Source organism: Labrus bergylta, chromosome 1 (genome assembly GCF_963930695.1).
Source record: "Labrus bergylta chromosome 1, fLabBer1.1, whole genome shotgun sequence".
Taxonomy (NCBI): Eukaryota; Metazoa; Chordata; class Actinopteri; order Labriformes; family Labridae; genus Labrus; species Labrus bergylta.
This window is the reverse complement of record NC_089195.1, coordinates 25,990,139-26,013,633: the sequence shown is the minus strand read 5'-3', so window position 1 is coordinate 26,013,633 and position 23,495 is coordinate 25,990,139. Positions and strand designations below refer to the sequence as shown.

At 38.3% G+C, this 23,495-nt stretch overlaps 2 protein-coding genes across 4 annotated transcripts; one reads left to right on the top strand and one right to left on the bottom strand.

Annotated features, from left to right (window-relative positions):
• The first annotated feature begins 30 nt into the window (after window positions 1-30).
• Window positions 31-8,334, top strand: cfap97 (cilia and flagella associated protein 97). Of its 3 annotated transcripts, none has more exons than XM_020643849.3 (5): window positions 31-1,423; window positions 2,881-3,871; window positions 4,471-4,751; window positions 6,438-6,597; window positions 7,395-8,334. In XM_020643849.3, exons 2-5 carry the CDS (start codon window positions 2,905-2,907, stop codon window positions 7,508-7,510), a joined length of 1,524 nt encoding a protein of 507 aa, XP_020499505.1. In that variant the 5' UTR covers window positions 31-1,423; window positions 2,881-2,904; the 3' UTR covers window positions 7,511-8,334. The 3 variants fall into 3 exon arrangements, with proteins under 3 accessions (XP_020499505.1, XP_020499504.1, XP_065813869.1); XM_020643848.3 differs by having other exon boundaries at window positions 7,392-8,334; XM_065957797.1 differs by having other exon boundaries at window positions 6,438-6,632; window positions 7,392-8,334.
• Window positions 8,335-8,812: 478 nt separating this feature from the next.
• Window positions 8,813-11,103, bottom strand: slc25a4 (solute carrier family 25 member 4). The gene is made up of 4 exons (XM_020643826.2): window positions 10,910-11,103; window positions 9,733-10,219; window positions 9,493-9,633; window positions 8,813-9,359 (listed from the first exon to the last, which is right to left on the bottom strand). The coding sequence occupies exons 1-4, from the start codon at window positions 11,018-11,020 to the stop codon at window positions 9,202-9,204; spliced, it is 897 nt and encodes a 298-aa protein (XP_020499482.1). The 5' UTR covers window positions 11,021-11,103; the 3' UTR covers window positions 8,813-9,201.
• Between the last annotated feature and the right edge of the window lie 12,392 nt (window positions 11,104-23,495).

Genomic DNA, 23,495 nt, shown 5'->3' with positions numbered 1-23,495 from the left:
AATGCAGCCTGATCTAGACTGTCAAAGCCCATTATTAGAAAACAATCAGTCCCTGTAATTGAGTTTTCATAATGAGTAATTTGTCAGAGTCAGATGGATGCTTCTCTTGTCCTACCAGAAGCCTTCATTTAATTCAAATTGTCTTACACATTTCAGAGATTAGATCGATCGGTAATTTTGAGGACACTTCTTGTCTGTCATTGTGATTTCTTACCCATGTGCTGATAATTGTAAGTATGCAGGAGAAACAAGCCTATTCAATCCCCATCTCTACCCATCCTGCATTGGCATGTAAATTCTATGACAGTGACCAGACACAGGTCTATACGATGGATTCACCCGAGGACATGGGCATTTCATTAGTGTGTGTCACTTGTAGGTCTGACATTGTTATTAAAAGAAAACCCGTGACAAATTGAAATTTCAGGGGACGCGCCGTCAGATAATCCCTTTTCTTGTTAAAGGGTGTTCACTAAGGGGAGCAGTTTACTTTGGAATAATATCCTCAAGGATAGACAACATGACCTACTGTCTCTGCGTCTACCAATGTTTTATATGATTGCATTATTCATCCGTTTACCTGATAAAGACAGATTACCAAAGTGTAATGGGGTTTTTCCCTCTCTGTGAACTCAAGACAGATGCTGACACAGTTTAAATAGCGCTGCCTCACTGCTGAGAAGCCTAATAAAGGTTTAAACTACAGTATATTAAAAATGTCTTCACAATTGATGCAGAAGTTCAAAACTGATCTAGACTCCCCTACTTGAGAATATCTATTGTGTAATATAATCAAAAACAATTAATATTTGAATCATAACATTCATTAGTTCCTTTTGATTTGGGCTACAATCTTTACATGTTTGAAAGTTATTTTTTCACCTTTTAAATCTTTTTTTTTCTAATATTAAAATAATTCTAATTCAAGGTCCGCTCTAGTTTCTCAAGCTTCCTACTGGATTTCTTTAGTGGGTGAGTGCAAAGCTATGCCTTGATTAAATATTGTCAATATGTTTATTTTATTTTAAGGTATTTGTGTTTTAAGTGAGTTTATTTTTTCATACGGAAGTCAGAATAATAAAAAGCCGTTTGTATATTCATTCCGACTGTTTACAAACAGTAAAATACTTTTATATTTATATACTTATATATATATATATTGTATATACTTTTATATTTAATAGTACTTTTCACTTAACGCCAAAGACTTCGGGGCTCTACTACATAACAACCGTTGCCAGGAAATGACGTTGCATAGTTACAAGGCATGTGACGCCCCCAGCAGCCCGCTGACAAACACTTGTTTTTTTTTACAGCAGAATAGCGTTTAATTTATTCGACTTTTCAACATAACACATACTTTTAAGAAACAAAAATTGACCTGTAAGGTGAGAAATACTGTTTTCCTGCGACAATTCGACAGGTAAGATGTCATTGTCATTCGGCTAAAAGTTAGCTAGCCCATTCTGTCAGTTCAACTATGTTTTGCTAGCTACTTTGGCTAGCTATCAGACGTCTTGTTTTTGTTTTAAAACGTGCTTTACATGTGCGTAGCTGTGGGTAAGGTGCAGGCGTGTGACCCCCTAGAAATAATCCTAATGGACTGTAATGACCTTTTCTAGTTTTATCTAAATGTGATGGCATATTTTATTGTAACGCTGAACTTCAAATGTTACATCCAGATACTTGTTTTTAAATACAATAAAAAATGATGAATTTGCAAATGTAAGCTCTTTAATTACACACTTCTTTAACATGAAATAAGTTGTCACATTATTTTGTGTGGCGATGCTGGTTATAGGTGCAGCTGCAAACAACTAACTCTGTGCAATATTTATTTTATATTTCTGCAATATCTTACATTTCATACTGTGCAATATTTATCTTACTTTATATTTCTGCAATATCTTACATTTCATACTGTGCAATATTTATCTTATTTTATATTTCTGCAATATCTTACATTTCATACTGTGCAATATTTATCTTATTTTATATTTCTGCAATATCTTACATTTCATACTGTGCAATATTTATCTTACTTTATATTTCTGCAATATCTTACATTTCATACTGTGCAATATTTATCTTATTTTATATTTCTGCAATATCTTACATTTCATACTGTGCAATATTTATCTTATTTTATATTTCTGCAATATCTTACATTTCACACTGTGCAATATTTATCTTTATATTTCTGCAATATCTTACATTTCACACTGTGCAATATTTATCTTTATATTTCTGCAATATCTTACATTTCATACTGTGCAATATTTATCTTACTTTATATTTCTGCAATATCTTACATTTCATACTGTGCAATATTTATCTTATTTTATATTTCTGCAATAATTTTACATTTCATACTGTGATATATTTATTTTTATATTTCTGCAATATTTTACATTTCAAACTGTGCAATATTTATTTTATATTTCTGCAATATCTATTTATATTCTGTTATGCTACCACCTGTAAATAACTCCTACCGTACATTGCCCATCTTACCCGAATGAGAGTTCATTTCTTTTTTTTTTAAATTGTCTTTGTTGTCTTTAGCTGTGGATGCTTGTATGTGTGTGCACTTTAAATTGTGAAGCCAAATAATTTCGTTGTACAATTGTATAATGACAATAAAGACATTCTATTCTATTCTATTCTAATGCACACATCTGATAATGTCATTAGAATTAATGTTGATTTGATGGATAAAATATTCAAGATTGCTAGTGGAGTTGTGGATCAAAGTATTTAAAAACAGCAATATGGTTTAAAAAACAATTTGTATTTATTGGTTAAAAAATTATCCTTACTCTTTAACCTTTAACCTTTTTCTTTACACTGTTCCTTAACCAACCTTTCACTTCCTTACAGGGTCGATGGGTCAGGAACATCAACATGTTAAACCCCAGTGAATTAGAAGGTGAAGTGGATCATTCATTCTTCGACAGTGATTGCGACATTAGCCGTGTCAGTCGAGATGGCAGGAAAAATATTGAGAAATGCCTGAAAGATGAGAAGGAAAACCTGCCAGTTCATGAGGAGCTGAATAAAAAACAGCCTGACAACATAAAAGGTGGTGTATACCCAAAGACTGAAGGGGCAACAAAACAACTGAAGCCGGTCGAGAGCAACCGTAATGACAGCGCAGAAGCAAAAGAAACCTGCTGTCTATCCACAGAAAAAGAGAGGAGCAGAGCATCAAGCATATCCTCTGTTAGCAGTTCTTCAGCTGAAGTCATAAATGATGGTAGTGATGGTGAGGAGGAGCTTGATTTGCGATCTAAAAGGCCAAATGGAAAATGTATGTCTTTGTTGGCTGAGGAGGTTGATGTTACAGATATGAACAAACAGAGTCCAAAACAGACTGGAGAAGAAACATCATCCAGTGCCAAACTCTCTGGCTCAATAGGAGGAAATAAACGCTCCCCGAAAAGACGAATAAGAAATCGACGCACCAGAAGTCCATCCCCCACTTCAACCGAGGCAAGCGTTGATGCAGACTCGGAAAGTTCAGGTAGCAGTCTCAGAGGAAGAAGCGGTTTAGATCCCCCCACCCTTTCAAGACCCAAAAAATCTTTATCCCCAGGAGGGAGAAGCAACCAAGTTGGCTCAGCAGGATCTCGGAATGTGCCCTTCTACCTTACAGAGGTATCGGAAGATTCAGTAACAGATGTGAGCCCCCTCTCCTCTTCAGACTCCAGCCCCCACCGGTCACTGGATCTGAACCAAACAGAGTCCGAAGAGGGACGCCTTACAGAGCAGCAGCAGCAGCATCCACAGCAGCTGCAGGAGGAGAGGGTGCCCTCCAGTGGCCTTAGCAACACACATGAAGAAGAGGAATCTGATCAAGACAATGATGGCTGTGAGTAACATTGTGCCCTTCATGTCTGTCAATCTTCTGTAACTTCTTTATACTTTCAATTGTACCACTTTTTTTTTGCTTGTGACTTTTCTTGTAAAATAATACTTCTGACACCTTATCACAAGCTAGGATTGTAGTGGTTTAAAATTTTTAATAAAATGAATAAATGGAGTGAATCTTTTGCGAATAGCTTTATTTAAAGAGATTCATTTTCCCTTAATAAAAAAATTGCAAAATATATCTTTGCTTACATTTTTGCAATATATCATTAAGTAAATGAATAAATGTTTACCTCTGTGGCATGATTAGAAATGTATTGGCAGATTCTTGTCATTACCCCCCTATTCAGTACATCAGGAACAATTCACATACAGCATGCCCAAGGTCGCATATTGGGCTGGGCGATATGGCCTTTGATTAAAGTCTCTATAAATATGGGTCGTGATGTTGCTTTTTTACGTTTTTAAATATATTTTTTTATGTTAAATGGATTTCACTCCATAAATAAATAAACTCTTTATTGGTTCTTGGTTCACAGAACAATTTTAATATTGCATCCAATACTTTTGACTTGTAACAATTTCCTTGTCACCAATCAGACTTTTTCAGCTCAGAGAGTCAGCTCGGAGGTAAACTGGTCCTCCCCCATCCTGGAGCGAGAAACAGAAAGAACTACTCGTTCACCAATGACCAGGTCCGATGTATAGACCAAGAGAACCAGCGACTTCTTCGGGAGCTTTCACGCCTCTCTCCAGGACCCAGTGCAGGAAGTTCAGCAGGAAAGAAAAGTCACATGTATAAAAACTCACCGCCCATTCGCCTCTCTCACAGCGCACTCAACAGGCAAAGGGAACAACAACGCATTGAGAGGGAGAACCTGGTGAGATCTGTATTCTGTGTGAATCCACCCTCATTTTCGATAAACACACAACCATAAACCTTTGCATGTGATATAAGCATTTACAGCACATTTTCTTTTCTTTCCAAAATAAATTCTTCAGTACTCTTGACTGTTGTTTATATGCAATGTCAAAGGGATTTATGTTATTAAGTGCATCAAATATTCATCAGAATATGCATTTTAATTTTTTAAAGACTTGAAGTCTTATTTGTGGTTTTCATGATTGCATTGGTGAATAATCAGGTTGTCTATGTGAAGCCAATCGTGTGTAGGATTCTAGTTGTTATAGGCAGTTGTAGTTAGTTGGTATTGGAGTAAGAGTTCCTCCCCTGAAAGCAGACACGGATGGATTTGGACAGATGGCAGCAGGTGGCAGGCTTGCAGCAGCAGCAGCAGCACAGAGGGACATAATGAGACAGTTCAGCCTGTTCAGCTTAGCCTAGCCTCTCACCCCAGTATAATACCACTGCTTGACCATGTCGTGTTCCTTTCACAGGGCCTGAGACAAGCAGTAGTTTAACACAAAAAAGATTAAAGAAATAACTGGCAGCAGGCAGGTGTTAATGTGTCCTCTGACTGGCTTTTAAAGTAAAAACAGAAAACTTCAAATATTTCATCACTGATATTGAAGAGCATTCATAGATTGCTTCGTATCAAAGGTTTTGAATTCATCCTAATTTGTATTTTTTGAATCAAGGAATGTGTTCTGATCATTTTCTGCACAGACTGTTCCCTCTCTCTCTCTGGATTCAAACTCCATGTTGTCAGGAGTACTTTTCTATTCTTAGAGTGAAGTAATTGAATCTACTGTGTGATCAGCGTATCCACCCCTCACACTACACATGTAAAACACAAGAAGAACTACTTCTTGAAATGTCCAGCTTGGTCAATTATGGATAACATAACATAGCATCAATTCTGTGTCAGTTTTATTTTATTCAGAAGACTGGATTTTATTTTGAGGAGATTTTACAAAATTCATAGACAGTAGGTGATCAAGCTGACTGCACTCAGAAAACCACAGAGCATTTTAATGACCTTCAGAGGACCTGTAACCTTTAGCACAACTCTTTCTTGACTGGAGCTTTTTTTGCTTATTGCATCACTTCATTTGGAGCTTTTTACCGAGGGTTTCTGCACAGCATGCATGTGGGAGTGTGTCTGCATGTATGACATACAGCCACTTGCCTACTCTCTTTTTTCTCAATGCTTGCTATGAAGCGTCAGATACTCTTAACTACTAAATTATCTAACAATAATTTAGACATAGGGCACCACAGGTTGGTGCTTCATTTCTGAGTAAAATACACTTTTTGTTTAATGAATGATGTTAACAGATATTAAGTTTTGTAATAATAAGTTAAAAATGTCATGGATCAAGTGCCAGACGAAATAAGATCAACTTCAAAATGAATGTACCCTTCAAGAAAAGACTCCAAAAATGACATTATTAACATCCAAACCCTTTCTACTGCAGCATTTTTTATTTTTTATTTTTTTATAATAACTTGAACTGTTTTATACTTAAAACTTAAGGCTTTTAGCTCTTACCTCATATGTGCCCATATCATTTACATTCCCAAAACATACCTCTGAACTTTAAGGTTGTGATATGAAGACAGTAGCATTTGCATCACATTTAAAACTTACAAATGTTTCTTTCAGGCTTTTCTAAAGAGGCTGGAGTCTGTCAAACCTACACCTGGTCTAAAGCGCTCAGAACAACTGGCAGACTACCAGCGACAAATAGAGTACCTGGGAGGTCCTTCTTACCCTGATTTTACGTCCACAATGAAGGAGAGCTTTACCAGCAAGACACCTTCAGGTTGGAAACCGAAACCTCAAAATACAACCGAAATAGTATGAAAACATGTTGATTAAATGTAATGTGTGTTCTGCAGCCAAACATTTTAGACTTAAAGCAAGTGTGTATCATTGTGTATTATTAAGACTACCTCTCTATCCATGTACAAATGTATACCAACAGCTAAAATCTGAAGATCAGTCAATATGAATGATAACTTTAAGGCTACTTGTGAGGTGGCTGCACAGAATAAGAACACATGGGTACCCAACCCCTGGCTGAGTGTTTTTGTTCCCATAAGAACAGTGACACCAGCAGTGTGGTGTTGTCTGAATGTGATGATTCATCCAAGATAAACAAAGATGATCAGCATGAGGCACTGAGCTGCGCTGCTGCAGATTTATCACATTATGTCTGACCTGCTGCTGTCAGATAGCTGCAGTGATTTGATTAACAGAAGGAAAGAACTGACAGACAGTTGTAGGCAGCTGTGGATGACAGACACTGGGAAGAACCCCCCGATTATCTTAATGGTGTTCCTCTTATCACTTTAAACCTGTTTAAATTTTTATTTAAATGAATTTACTGGGTAAAAAGTTACAATTATTCCTTCTTCCAGCAGCTTTACTGACTGAATACCTGTTTACCTGTAGCCTACTGCCGAGGTTACAGCTGAAATGTTTAGATTTAAAAATGTATGCTCAATCTTTCTTTGAACTTTGGCATAAATAATTAAAATGCATGTTAGGAATTTTGATGTTAATATGAAATGGTCAATCTGTAATCAGTGAATATCTCTCTGTTGTCAACACCAGCAGGTCCCAGGCCAGTCACTTCTGTCCACCGCAGCTCCAGACCAGTTTCTACTCTTGCTGACTCTAGACCGCATACAAGGTCAAACAAGCCAAGTTCAGCAAGACCAGCATGGAGCTGAGAACTCTTGAGGATATCAGTTCTCTAACAAACTATCGCTGGTTCCCTTTAGAGGTATCTATTGTTTCCTTTCTTCATGAAAGTTGCTGTTTGGAAGGAGATGATGTACATGCATACAGTCACTGTATCTTTAATTGACTTGATAACCTCTGCAGTGTGTAGTGTTGGCATGCTTATAAAAGCCCTATGTTTGCAATATATATATATATATATATATATATATATATCAGTGTTTCCCCTAGGTTTACAGCTTTTTTTGGGGGGGGTGGTTGCGCAGATGGACCGCCGACACAAACACTTTAGGGAATCGATATATTCATGCGTTACTTTTAATGACAGCTGTCCTGTTCTATCAGAAAGGTATCCTTAAATGACTTCTTTCCCTGATTTCTGACTCTATCCACTATCCCATCTCTACAATAAAGGCACAAAAAGCCCCCCCCCCCAAAAAAAGAAAAAATATATATATATATATATATATATATATATATATAATTTTTTTTATTAACTTGACCTTCAAGCCCCCCCCCCTAATATAATGGTAGGGGAAACACTGTATATAATTTAGCAAATGATGCTCAAAGCAACATTAATGCATTTAAACTGTTCATTTGTTGTTTCTTAATATGGCAGTAAATCTACCAAACAGTTAGCAGCAGCCATCAGCAGCTTTGTTGAAATAACAAGCTATTTATTATTTGTAATCTCTATGAGGGATGTTTACATGAAACCTGCATTTTTGTTTGTTTGCCATTTTCCCCATATTTACAGTGTATGATGCTTTATGGAATTATGTCAATAAACAAATAAATATTTGAAAGACTATTTTGGTATTCTACTCTGTCCTTTTTAAATAAAGCAACGTGTTCACCAGTTGGCGGTGTGCTAGAATATAAATAATAGAAATGAGGAAAGAAAATCAAACTGTTAGGAGAGTAGATGTTTATGAAGCTGCGTGTCTGTTGTGCTTTATCAAATCAAAAAAAACTTTCAGCTACTACACCTATATTAAGGTTAAGCCCAGTGCACATGAGGGCAAAAATAGTCAATTCAATTAGTGAACAATGAGCACAAAGGAGATTAACACGTGAAAACAGGATGTTTATGGGTGTAATTATCCATTTTGCTGCTTGAGCTTTATAGTTCAGTTATCGTGCATGCCAGCTGTAGTTGCTTATTGGAAACAGGTGAATATACATACATATAATATGTAGGAGCCAGAGTCAAAAAGTGTCTGAAGGAAGAAGGAATGTAACTTCCAAGTGGTATGTTGCCATGATAACAGAGCATTCATTAAACAGACCAGACTTATAAATCTTTATTGTTAATAAACTGATGTGAGATTGGATACATTGATCAGAGTGGTCACAACATTACTGCTTCACAAAGTGACACTAACAAGAGGAGGCTGGTCGTGATGTCATCATCTGTGTCATCACAACATCTCCACCGAAACACCTGCTTGACTATTTGTGCAGTTTGACACGTGGTAGATAAGATATGTATGTACAGATTTCTTGGGTGGCATGTTGGCCCAGGTCAGGTAAACCTAACCTACCTGTCCCGGGCTATCTCTGACGAGACCACGCCCACATTGTAATTCACCACAAGCTGTTATCACTCTATCACAACAATTAAGACTTCAACAAAGTGAAGGTTTCCTTGTTTGGGCGGGGAAGGTTACAAAGTTTATTATGTAAACTTCTTGATCTCGTCGTACAGCACCAACACGAAGGCACCGCCCATTCCTCTGATCACGTTGGACCAGGCACCCTTGAAGAAGGCTTTTCCTCCCTCGTCCTTCATGATCTTCCTCCAGCAGTCGATTGTGCCCGTGTACATGATGTCAGCTGTGGATATGAAGACATTGACAGTTACGCGTAATGCCAGTGAATGCTTGTGTAAAAATGTTTAGTTGTGCAGAACCCATCCAGAAGTCCATCGCTGTGGTCATGATAGTGTATAGGTATTAGTGCCTCTCACCTCCTTTGCGTCCGGACTGCATCATCATACGACGTCTGACGGTGTCGAAGGGGTAGGAGATGATACCAGCAGCAGCGGTGACAGTCTGGGCGATCATCCAGCTGATAATAATGTGCGTGTTTTTCGGATCTGGCAACATACCTGCAAGGGAGGAGAGGATAAAGGCCCGCTCGTTAGGAGAAATTCAAGAAAGAAATGTGTTAAAAACCGTAAAGGTCACGTTCATCCAGATGTGCCCACCTTTAGCTGTGTCGAAGCATCCGAAGTAGGCCGCTCTGTAGATGATAATACCCTGCACAGACACGTTGAATCCCTGGTACAGACCCTTGAGGCCATCGGTTTTGTAGATCTTTGAGAGGCAGTTTCCAAGACCACTGAACTCTCTCTCAGCTGTGCCCTTGCCGATGTCTGCAGCGAGCCTTGTTCTGGCGAAGTCAAGAGGGTAGACGAAGCAGAGCGAGGTCGCACCAGCAGCACCGCCAGATGCCAGATTACCAGCGAAGTAACGCCAGAACTGTGTTTTTTGATCCACTCCACCGAGGAAGACCTTCTTGTACTTATCTTTGAAGGCGAAGTTAAGAGCTTGGGTGGGGAAGTAGCGGATCACGTTGGCCAGGTTGCCTCTCCAGAAGGAAATGAAGCCCTGCTCCTTCGGGATCCTCACCACACAGTCCATGATTCCCTTGTACTGCATCTCTGCAGTGATCTGTTTGCTGGCATGCTGGACCTACAGCCAAAAATAAGTTTATCAAAAGAAAATATTTAACTACCAACAACTGTGATTATTTTCTAGTGGAATATTGTGCAATAAAGCTGATGTTCCTTTATTTAGATTAACAACAAAGTACAATATTCTATTCTATTTTAACTTTAATAACGCTCTGTATTTTCATGAAATCTCAGTGGGTGTCTAATATTTTCCAGCCATGCATTAGTGTGTAGTTGTAGTCCTGGCAGTGCAAACTCTGGTCACTTGAGAACCAGCTGTGTATTAGATTACATGCTTCAAGTTAAATTTAGCAATTCATTTCCACTAAATATTACTGTGGTCATGTGCAATAAAGGAGCTGTTATTAACTCAACAAAAGTATCAAGAGCTCATAATCTTGAACAATTCCGACTTTTATTGTCTGACATTAGCAGGCGTCGCCGAATTCGCCACGTTTGCAGCAACATCGCTAAGTCCTGTGCGTAAAACCATCTCCATGTGGACGCAGGACCTCTCACGTGCCCGTTGACCTTATGCCTAACAAGCCCTTGTTAACTCGCAAAGCAGACAATTGAACGTTTTATGTTTTAAACTAACCCAATTGTACACGTTAATGTTTTGCTTAACCCTAACATTTACGCACATTTTACGCACGACACAGTTGACATGCAGCCTCTCATCGGGCAACAATCGGTTCAATGAATTTACCTGCAGCAACAACTTGACTCTCTCAATGGGAGCGACAGCCGTTTTGGAGATGGCAGCAGCAATACCACCAGCCAGAAAGTCCTTCAAGAAACTAACCACTGCGTCCGACATGGTTGCAGATTTTGAGACCCTTGACTGTTCCTAACTTCAACAAGGACCTCCAAGGAAACCCAACGCCCCTCGAAGTGGACGAGGCCCCCTCATCTGCCTTAATATATGAGCAGCATTTATCGCGAGAATTATGAGTGATGGATTTGGATTTTGACGAACAGATAAACGAGGCTAAATAAATATCCGAGGTGAAAGTTCAGGACGTGCGCCATGTTTCCTGAAATGAAAATTCTGCCAAGCCAGGGACGTTTAAAGGACACAATATATGTTGTCTAAGTATTATTTAAACACCGTTTTAATTGAAATGTAGTCTAATTCTAGTCATGGTAAAGGATTTACCTCACATCCTCACATCCTGCAGGTGGATTTCATTCATTTCTTTATTCAAAATATACACTTGTGGGTCAAATTAGTGACCCAAAACTTTAAAATGAATGGGATCATCTTAGTTGAACTTTTGATAGGCATCCCTCAGAGTACAGACAATTTATCCAGCATTTAACAAGCCTGTCTGGACTTTGACCCTGACAGAAACAATAGCCTCACATACAGAAAATTATTTCACCTCACCATTAACAAACAAACACACAGACACAAACGCTTTATGGAGCTTAAATACGATAGACAATTAAAGTCTGTTTTCATCAGAGAACGAGTTTTTCAGTTTGAAACAAATCATGTTAGAGCTCAGACATTTTATACAAGAAAGGTAAAAAAAAAAAAAAAAAAAAAAAAAGGGAAATGAGAAGGTAACTCGATCTCCACTCAAAACTTGATTCAATATATTTGATTTCAGGTTGGCCTTTTCCTCTCAATGACAGTTTAGCAGCACATTCATTATGGCACCTGTTAAACCCTCGCGTAAAGTCAGCGTGACGCAGGAAGGAGAGTAAAACACTTTTTTTCCTTTCAAAGCAAGTGTCACTATTTTATAAAACATGGTTCCAGTGGGTTTGTTGTTCAGTAGCCTGTTAGACCAGAAATAAAATGTGGGCTGACTTCGGACGTTATGCACAGACTGTGCGCAGATGTGACTCGGAAAAGTGATCCAAAACCATATGATCCAAAACGCTGCCAAGTTGGCTTCGTTTTCGTTCCACTGTGGACACGCCGTACATAACATTCTGCACCCTCTAGTCCATCATAACCTATTTTGGATGACGAGACATCCTCGTTCATTTTTACAAGACGTGCGGCTTTTAACAGGCAAATACGTTAAATACACGTAGGCTACTATTGTAAAATAACACATTTCCTGGTGACGAGAGCGCAATAAAATTTTGACAAAAAGCCTTAAAACATCTCCTTTATAAACTACATTTGTCTCGCAATCGTTAGAGAAGAGTCACATTTAGAAGATAACTTCAAACAATGTCAAATGTAATGTAACTACTCGTAATAGTAGCCTACTCTCTTCCCCTCAAGGACTGTAACTACCACCTAAAACCACTAGGTGGCGCTGTTACACTTTTTATTTATTCTTAGGCAAGATCACAGTACACAAGTAGACTTTTGCAAAAATACAAAATCAAAATATGTAAAGACTGCTTGGTCTGTGATGGTCTGGTATCAGACATCATTTAACTTTTTTAATAAAACAAGTTTTCTTTGTTTTTGTAGCTTTTTCTCTTAATAATAATATAAGCTGGATGTAACTGGGATGGTTGACTCAGTCACCAACAGGATGTTGATGCACAGTGATATGATCGTAGAGTAAACTGTGGTTACAGTTCTACTTTCATCTCCATGATGTTGTACTTTCTCAAGCAGTCAGTGGGGGGCAGTAGAGAGCTGAGGTTACATTAGAGGGCGTCACCAACATCCCCAGAGTGCAATAGTGGTACCCAGAGAAACAGGTGCTTTAACTCATTTACTTCACACCCAACTAACAACAATACAAATAATGCAACACTTTGCTTGTCCCCCATGGGACAAAATCGTAAGTAGCCCCCACTAGCGCAGTCAGAGGTCAGGCTCAGCTGCAACCGAGGAGCTGGTGAGGGATTCAGCATCTTGTTCACTTTAACACTTCAGTCAGGCAGATGCTCGCTGGCGTAGGGGCTTGCACCTGCTTTTTGTTTTTTCCAGCATACCAGTTTAGAGATTTACTCAACGTTTGGTAAAGCAAGTTTTACAACAAAAAAAACCCCCAACATATTTCTGTTTTAAAGCATTTCCACTCTGAGCTGTCAGGACGTTTACTTGTTTTGTTTCAGTTAAAGTAGTCATTTAAATGTGTAAAAATCTTTAAATCTTGATTTGGTTATATAAAATTGAAAATCTTCTTCGGATGTTCACCACAGTTGATAATAATTTATATATTAAGTTATTATTTCGTTTTTTGTGACTAAGAAAAGACTAACATGCTTCACATGTTTTTAAGAAGTTTTTATTGTGTTAAACTGAAACATATCGTTCACAGTAATTATATAAATACGTGAAGAGACCACTTGTATTACTGGAGGTGATATGGGAGGGGATATCGACTTTCACTTAATCTGCTACTACACTTTCACTTCTGTTATTTCAAGAAAGAAAAAGCTTAAATTCAGTGTTTACGCCGTTGAATCTCTTTTTGTACTGTTATTTAAATCTGATCTAGATTTGCAAAAGTCGTTGCTCAGTAACCTTGGATGGAGGGAGGGGTCGTGGAGGGGGCGAGGGCTTGGATTTGCATTTTGAGTATGAAGAGCTGCAGGTGTCAGACAGTTGGACCCCCCGCCTCACACACAAACATGCACACACCCATACAGAGAGCCGTTGCACCAATACAGTCACTGATTTTATCTCTTAAGAAGCAACTGTGACGAGCATCGTTTGATTCCCCTGCTCAGACATTAAATCTTAGATCAGCCAAGACTCAAAGATAATAGAGATTATGGATGTCAGACGGGGTTAACACCACAGATATTAGGGTCAGAACTCACCAGCGTGAGGCCACTGGTTGCTTCTGACTGCAGCATGTGATTCAGTCTGAGTTTCTACTGAGAATGTCATGACCTGTTTCTATTCTCAATAAATTATTTCTTGTGATCAAATTGAAAACCTATCATTTTGTAAACTGCTAATTTATACTCTAGCTCATAAAAGTGTTAAACACAGAGATAAGCCCATTTTAAAGTGTTTAATTTAAAATTAGAAGTTTAAAATCATACTTTCTGTCAAAAGTTTCACAACAAAAGTTGGACATTTAAATAAAAAATCTTCTTACTTTTACATTATTTTTCAACATTTTGTACCTGAATACTGAGGACATATTCATTGAGAGATTTTAAACCTTTTTTGTGGGTTTGAAAATCTGTTAGCTTCAGTACCTGAAACACTAAAGGTAATTATTTTATTTTCTTATTGGCAACAAATCCCAAACCAACAATGAGTCGTTTTTCTCAATACTTTCTCACCTGCAAGCCTGTTGATTCTACCAAACCCGTCATGTCTTAAACATGTGAGAAACCTTTACATAAACTTCTTAAATACGCAGAATGATTTCCTAACACACATGTGCTTTGTAGTTTTCAGCAAACATTAATCCGACAGGTATTTTTTGCATTGGATGGGGACTATTTTCCCTGCAGATCAATACAATAAAAATTGATGTCAGAGCGATGATGAATATGGGACTGATATAAATAAAAGAATAGTCTGTGTGCCTCACTGACGTAGTTTGAATTTATTTGAAGCTACACTGGAGCTCAATCAAAGAGTGAAATATACTTGTTAGTTGATTCAGTACAGGGTGTTGTCTTTGCATCTGGTTTATTAACAGATAAAATATGTGTTTCTAGAAATCAAGAGAACATTTTGATATTTACAAGCCTATGTGCGGCATACAAATCCATGTGTGTGATATGCTCCATGTTACAAGCAGCATTATCCAGCATAACAAAAGAGCCATGAGTCAACAAAAGCTCAGTTCCCTTCTTAAAGAAGATCATGTTGGCTGTTTATTCCTTCACAATGCTGGATCCTCTGAGTCTCCTGTTTAAAGTCACAACGTTAATACAACCCTCCTCTCTTAAATCCAACAGACTGGGCCGCACACTGAGCTAGACACAGAGCTCTCCAGGACTCAGGACTCTGGAGATTATTTAAGTGTTTCCCCTTTTCCTTTTGGTGCCATCATTGGCTTTTGGCCTGTTTTCATAAACGGTGAAGAAGCAGACGGGGGGCAATATGCAGGGAAAGCTTGTGTGTGTGAGTCTGTGTGACAAAAGAAAAGGGGGGCAGCGTCGTGTAGCTGACGTTTCTGATTGCTACATGACAGGGCAGTGCCAATCGCTGAGCAGATAAGGTGGACAGGCACACACACACATACACACTTGTGTGGAGAACCAGAAGGAAATCCCCATGACCAATTAGGAAGACCTGGAGACACATAGTCAGTGGGGGACGAAGTGATGGACATGGCGGGAGTAGGGGTGGAGGGTGAGACACACAGAGGTTGAGGGAACGAGTTTGAAAGATTAGAGGTTCATGAGAAAGAGGGTTGGGAAATGAAGGGGAAAAAAACATTAGGGAGAGAAGTTTCTGAGGTGGAAAGATGGAGAGTGAAAGAAGAGAGTGTGAAGATAAGGACGTTTGAGACCAGAGGAGGAGTTAAAAAAAAAAGAAAAGGAAATGAATAAAAATGTAACTTTAAGATTATCGTCTACAGCTATACGGTCACGTCTCAGTGAAATGACTGAAATACCTTGTAATAATTTTTGTTTTCAGTCCAGGGTTGGCCATTTACAGTTTGGACTAAACATATATGTGAGTCTCCTGTTGAATAAAAAAAACTAAAACCATTTGCAGGTTTTTGCCAGTGAACCAGCAGAATATTTTTGAACAGTGAAAGTGGTCACAGTGGTGCCATGGTTTCAGGGCACCAAACTAACAGTTCTAGTTGCAGAGTATGGCCAGATATGTACTCGTGTTTATTGAATGAAGGCTTTAAATATATTTTTATCCAACCACAAAAACAACTTAAATTTCTACAATGTTGAACTAATGATGTGCACCAATTCATTTTATTTGTCATATACATGGACAAGTACAGTGTACAATCAATTCAATTAAATGCATGTCCTGATACTCCAATTTCTATATATTTTACTATATTTACAGTCGGCCAATTTTTTTTTTAGAGCAAAATATTTACAGTGACCTTAAGAATGACACAACAGGACTAAAAAGTAGTGGAGCATAAACTACTTTCTGCTAACAATGAATGGGACCCTTTTTTGTTTTTCTTACTTTTTTCACTCAGGATTTTGATTTGAGTTATTTTACACAACTTACATGCACTTCCTTTGTTTAAATTGTGCACCTTCACTTTTTACAACACACTGTCTGCGTGGCAATGTACATGAGAAAACATGAGACCTGTTTGTGATGGTATACAATGATGGCACATCTTGTTTGTCATTTTCTGCTCACCAGTGAGTGAACTATTGTTTACCTGTTGTCGTGGGAGTAGAAAATAAATGAAAGAGAGAGTTTCAGGCATCACGTATCAGGATGCTTTGTCGGTTTTCATCCGGGTGTGTGAGGTACCGTCTGTTATTTTACATGAAACTGTTTATTTGCTTTTAGGCAACAAGCTATGCACAAGGAGTAGTGAGAAATACTCTACATGGATGTAAATAAGATGAAAAAAAATGATGGTGTGGATTGAGATCCAATACTGAAAAAGGATGGGTTTACATTGGAGTTAAGTGAAGCCCCTGTGTGACACGAGGTGATGCTCAGAGGTAACAGAGTGATCTAATTACAACTTCAGACACTTGATTCTCTGATTAAACACTTCTTTCTTTTTTAAAGATTTCTTTTTGGGCTTTTTGTGCCTTAAATGGAGAGATAGGACAGTGGATGGAGTTGAAAATCAGGGAGAGAGAGAGAGTAGGGAACAACATGCAGGAAAGGAGCCACAGGTGGGACTCGAACCCGGGCCGCCTGCCCGGAGGACCACAGCCTCCACACAAAGGGCGCGTGCACCACCAGCGCCCCTGATTAAACACTTTTGAATGTTCATGAATTACATTGTGCACGCTGACAAGCCTTGAAACTTTTTATAACCGTCAACCAAAGTAACATAGATTAGCTCTTTCTGTGAGCATGCTCTCCATATATATTTATCATATGTGTATTTTATGTATTTTATATTGAAGACCTTTTCAGGGATGGGCATTGGAAATACGCATTAGCTATTTATGCTGTAGTGCAGTGCATTGAAAAATTGTTGTTCAGTTCTACATGTATACTGCATCTGTCCCTAAAAAAACAAACCAGAGGAAAAAAATATTGTAGGCTATAAGGTCACCTCAGGTAAATGCATGATAACAATATGTTAAATAAAAAGCATAGAAATCAAGTTTAGCTGCTTCTGCTTTTGTCACTGGGGTTCTCTGAGTCTTTAGACTTCAGAAGTGTTACACTGTTCAAACGCCGGCTGTGGGGTTTGGACTGTGGAGCTGCAGTGCAGGAAGCTCCATTCACAGATTAAGTTCCCTAAATTGGATAAATTAGACAAAGTAAACTTTGCTTTAAGTCCATTTTCAGGGTTTAGGACGGCTGTAGGATGGGAGTAATAAGGATTAGTCAACAAAGAGGAGAGAGAGTTTGTGAATGTGTAATTTGATTTCAGATTCTGGGCTTTGCTGTTAATGAATTAAGTAAATAGATTGAAAAGTATTCTTGTTTTAATTCATAATACGCATTTACTATGTTTTTTGAATTATTTTTTAGGTTTATTTTGGGGCTTTTTATGCCTTTATTAGAGAGACAAGAGAGTGGATAGAGTCGGAATTCAGGAGAGAGAGAGAGAGAGAGAGAGAGAGAGAGAGAGAGAGAGTGGGGAAAGAGACTCCAGCCTCGGTTCATGGGGCTCCCGCGCACCAACCAGTAGGTTTCTGGTGCCACAAAAGATTTTTTCTTATGATCTGTAGGAGCCATGTTATGTTTATCGTTGGCATGTAATATAATTCGATATTTACCTTGACATATTATTGGGGCACTGGGGATACTGAACGCACAGGGGTATGTGTATATATAGTGGCATAGGTGACAGGAAGAGGAAGGCACAGGTAGGGGGAGCACAGACAGTTCTCACCAGGCCGGCAGTCATGGTTTCAGACGAGCACTCAGACAAGCAACAACAGGTATTGTATGGCTACGTTTTCACTGGAAATGGTCAGTTTTTGTTCTCATATCGCCATCAGTTAACTTCAGAAAACCTTCAACTCAACTTTAATAACGACTGGAAAATAGTTGTTTGCATCTGCGTAAGACTTCACCCCGACCTGTGTATTAATAGCAATAATTGGAACATAGGAAATTTTTTTAAAAGTGCCATTACATTATCATTAAATCTTTAATTTTTTCATTTATATTTGCTGCCATCATACGATAAAATTGTGTTACTTTGAGAACAGATTAGCAGAGTACCACATTTTGAATAATATAAATTTAGTCCATAATAGATTTGAAAGCCAGGTGCACTTATGTTAATGCAGACATGTCATGACCACTGCAAGACAACGTGAGGCCAGAACAAAACCTTCTCCTTTCTTTGCTGCCCCGCTTACCTTCCTTTGCTTTGTTTTTCTTCAGATTAAAGTGTAGGACATTTTAAAAAGCAGCACTCTTATGTCTCACATAACAACAAAACAATTCCACTTGGGGACAAACTAATCACTGCTAAAAGATACTAGTAGCACCCTCATAATGATGGTCCCTCTTACGTAATTGTGTGGACTTTCATTCATCCAGCCTTTCTAATAACACAAAGACAACAACCTCTTCAAAAACTCCGGGCTGTTAAAAACGGATTTTGAACCCTCTTAACAGCCCTGAGTCCCAAATTAGCGAGGTCATTTTCGCTGTGAAATAATCTCTTCTGGAGTTGGAGTGTGTAATGAGGAAGACTTTGTCTCTGGCTTTGTCGAGAGTTTCACCTGTACTCTCTCTATTATGTAGCAGTGCTGGTATGTATGTAAATGTATTGCTTTTAATCATGGACATTATGTTGTGGAGAGGTTGAAGAGAGGGCATCTTTTATACATTTTCTCGCATTGAAAACTTTCAAATAGGAAGAAAATAGGGTGACTTCACCCACTTGTACTCAGGAAGGCTCCAGAAATGGTAATTTCTAATCGTAAAGAATCCAGATCCAACTTAGATGCTGAAAATACACAAATACTACAAGGTACAACATAAACACATTACAATTACTACAGCCTAAGTTCACACATCTTTGACACATCATTAATGAAAACCTGTTACTATATTTAGTAACATTACTTGAAGCCTTTTAATACAAAACAAGAGAAGTTTTGGTTTATAAAGTTTACTTGCTTAGCTTATTTCTAGTGTGTGTTTTGCTTGACCTGCAAACCAAGCAGACTAAATCAAAGAGGTTAAAAAATAAACTCTTTTAAGCCTCATTTACTTATTGTAGACTGATGTTCTACAGTTAAATGATGCGAAATCTAAGTTTTACTGATGTTTAACTTCATGTTAATCGCCTCCACATGATAATAAAAATGAGACATTCAATCTTTTACATACAGCAGCTACAATATCAATTCCAATTGCATTTCCAATTTTTATTATTGTAATAAAATGAACATCGTCACTGTGAATACATGAGTGGTATTTTATAATTTAAGTATTGAATTAAATAGTTGACTAAGCATTAGTGTAAATCATTGTTTGTTGCAGCCCATGAAAAAGGCTCAATAATGTCAACAATTTGACTTTCCTGACTAAATAATGTGGTGTTATTTTGTTTTTTTCAGCAATTAAGGTGGAAGGAAAGCTTTGGTTAAACATGTACAGTATGTTCTTTTCCTGACTTGATTATCTATCCTTCACATCAACACCTTCTGTTTGTTTATACTTTCAGAGTAAAACTCTTTCTTAATGTCACACAGGAAATATTATGTATTCATACTTGTCTCAGCTTCGTTGTTTTAAGATTTTCTGAAAACCTTAAGAGTAGATTAGACCTCAACACTTTTGATATATCAATCTTTTGTGATTTGTGTGCACTGCAGTGCAGTGTGTGTGTGTGTGTGTGTGTGTGTGCGTGTGCATTGTGCCTGTGTGTAAGTGTGTGTGTCAGACAATGCATCACTGACCCTTTGATTGGGGGATAAGTCGCTGCTTGTGGGTCCATCTTGATTTGATGGCCGGAGAGAGGGCTGATTGACCCCATGACCTTTGTGTGCGCCGTGTCCGGAGCTCCTGTCAGAGGGTTAATGAGCGACGGCTGCTCGGGGCATACAGGGCCGTGGCTAAGTGACCGGGCCGGATGACCACCCTCTGCTTTGACTCTCTACGGCCATCAGCTCAACAACCTTTTCCACCAACACCAACACCCAACAACCATGTTTCACCCCCCACACCCCCCTGAACCCCCCGAACCCCCCCGAACCCCCCTCCTTAAGTATAGCAGGGACTCAGGACTTAAGCTCAGGTTTGTTCAGCTGCTGCACAAGTTTGGGATGCAATAGTGCTCCTCCCAAAACAAATGCCACAGTGTGTTATTGTGGCATACGCATCAATTCAATCACCCCAAACAATCGGAACTTTGTTTGGAAATCACTAAACTTATGAGTGTTTTAGCAGCACAAGAAGGTATTACATTTTATTGTAAAACTTAGCTATTTTAATTGACAAGCAGTATTTCAAAGAAAAACGTATTCATGGTTAACGCACTTAAAATGTGTCTTAATGAATCAGCATTTATAAATCATCTTACAATGAGCCCATACCTTGCATAGGGACAGATACCATAATATAGCTGTGATCTTGTTTTAAAGTATTTTATTAAAAATTAACAGAACATAACAATGTGATGTTAACCAACCACCAGTTGGGTTTAACTATTTAACTATTCATGTGTATTCAGATCAGTGTTTCTGACATTTTGTGACCTTTAGTTATATTTTTAGCATAAGGCCTTCACTTTCTGTTTAAAGACCGGTCATGAATGTTTTCTGTGCACCTACAGAGTCTTTACATCTCCCACGCCATGCTTCAGTTAGATTCTGTTTGAAATAGGCAGAAAAAATAATATGCTGCAACTTCTGGAAGCCACTTTCAACATGGATATATTTCATTTTAATGAGCTGTTCATCTATCACCATAGAACAGTACAAAGTTAAAAGACATTTGTAAAAAAAAATAACTTCTGCATTCTGATAAATGCATTTTGTTTGTGCAAACTGTCCTTCAGTTACTTTCTTTGTCTAATGAACCTTAAACCTTCAATGAATGATCTGAGCCTCAAATATCCTCATTGAATATAGTTTTTCAGAGTTGTAGTCAAATAAACATTATCATACTCCAGCAGTTCTGCGCTTTAGTATTCTGCCACTTTAGCTCCCGTAGCAGCACTTCGAGCACTCTAACTCTGAAGGTCATTCATCCTGATTTGTTTTGATGTTTATGTTGTTTGTTTTTGCTTGCCATTGTGGATTTATGTACATTTTTATAGGTGTGTACCACCAACCTGCCAAGGGACTACAGATTGAAATTAGCTCAAGGCCACAATCTGGTAGGTGTACATGTTCATATTCACACCTTTAAATAAGCTACCAGGAATCAAAGGTATAAAAGCCTTATTGCTCACTGATTGCTGATCAGTGATCATTAACATCTGATGAATTAACTGTCAACAACAATATCAAGGTATTACTTCATGGAAGACACACCAGATATTGTAATGTGGACAATAATTTAATGGTGGAAAAAAATGGCCATGCCATTTGTCACATTCAGTGAACAAGCTAAAGTGTACACACAATAAAACTTTATTTAACTCAAATACAGGAAGTTTTAAATGTGTGCATATTATCATTTGTTAATTCCCTAACTAATACAAGTTTAAACTTCATTTTCATTTACATCTTTTGACTTTCGTCCCTCTACATGAATACACTTTTCTTGTTTGTATATATTTGTCTTCCTGTGTCAGCAGGTTTTACCTCACGATGTTACAGGCTCATATCTTGGAGCACGTGAAGTCTCTGTGCTGCAGCCTGAACGCAGCCCGTCCCAGTGTGGACGTTTGTTAAAGCTAACAGGGTAATGAATTTTAAACCGCTATAGTAACAGATCTTAGACATGTGCTTTTAGTGTGTGAGCATGGGTGAGTGGGTGGGCGTGTGTGTGTGTGCGGTTGGGATTTGTGGTTGTGTCTGTGTCCATGTATTTTCTATGAATGTAGGGGATATGTGCATAAATGGGGGAGGGGGCTGGGAGTCAGCCTCTGTGTACGTGTGAGTGTATGTGCCGAGGATAAAGACCTAGCAAACCAGCCGGGCTTAGTTGACAGGTGACAAGGGTTGTTTTCAATGGGGATTTTGTAATACCAACAGTGAGGAAAAAGCCGGGGTACCAAGGGACTTGTGAAAAGAGAGAAAGAGGACTTTTCTTCTGCCAGTGACGGAGTAGAGAAAAGGCCGTGAAGGCTTCGAGGGACTTAAGGATCCCACTAATCAAACTGCTCCACCGTCTAGCGCACTCATTTTTATTCAAAACGTAGAAATGCTAAATCATTCCAATCGGATTGATCCCTGTGTCAGCGCCTGTGTGGTATTTTCATTCTGCTCTCTCCACCATGTCCTCAACTTTGACATATCAGTCAAGCAAGGACAGAGCTGTTACAAAGAGTACTGATCCAGGGCCAGCCTAATGGTTAACGAGTGGCATTTTAAATGTTGTTTGCAAATTTGCATCAATTAGCAGTACCCTCTTGAAGGAACAGCTTCTAATTGCTGTTCTGCATTATTTCATGTAGCGTTTTTGCCCTACAATGTTGTTTTTCTGTGTTTGGTACCCAGTACAACTGTACAAGTGCTCCGCATTTTTCAAATGAGTATCAACAAATTGATCCTTCTCCATTTACAAAGGGGGCCCTCATGCAACCAACATAACAGGCCCTTACCCTTATTAACTCAGGAAATTAGGGGTGTGCATCTCTCCTTTACAAGACCATTTGATATGATTGGATTCTCCTGGGCTACGATTTGATTCAGGGATAATTCAAATATAGAACCATTCAGTGAGATTCAATTTTGGCACAATTTCAATTCATACAAGGAAAAATGTTCACTTCACAAAAGCAAGAAAAAAAAAGTTGCAGCAAATATAATTTCAGATGAACAATAGTCCTACTTTACAAACAAATATTCTTCCGTGATGTGAAGTCTTTATCACACACCAAGCCCAGGTACATTTAGTTACTAACAAAGAAGTCTTAGCTCTTCATGGGCTTTGTAAAGCTCTGCTAACACTTAAAACAAACAATTAAATTCCCTCAAGAGGCTCGAGTTAAAGCAAATTTAACTTTAGTAGGAGATGGAAAAAAAAACAATATGACAGAGGTTTGTGTGTCTGCTCAGGTAGGACACTAATGCTGTTGTGGTAACATATTAATAAAGAAAACAATTCAACATGGAATTTTTCTCCTTACATAATATCTCTGCAA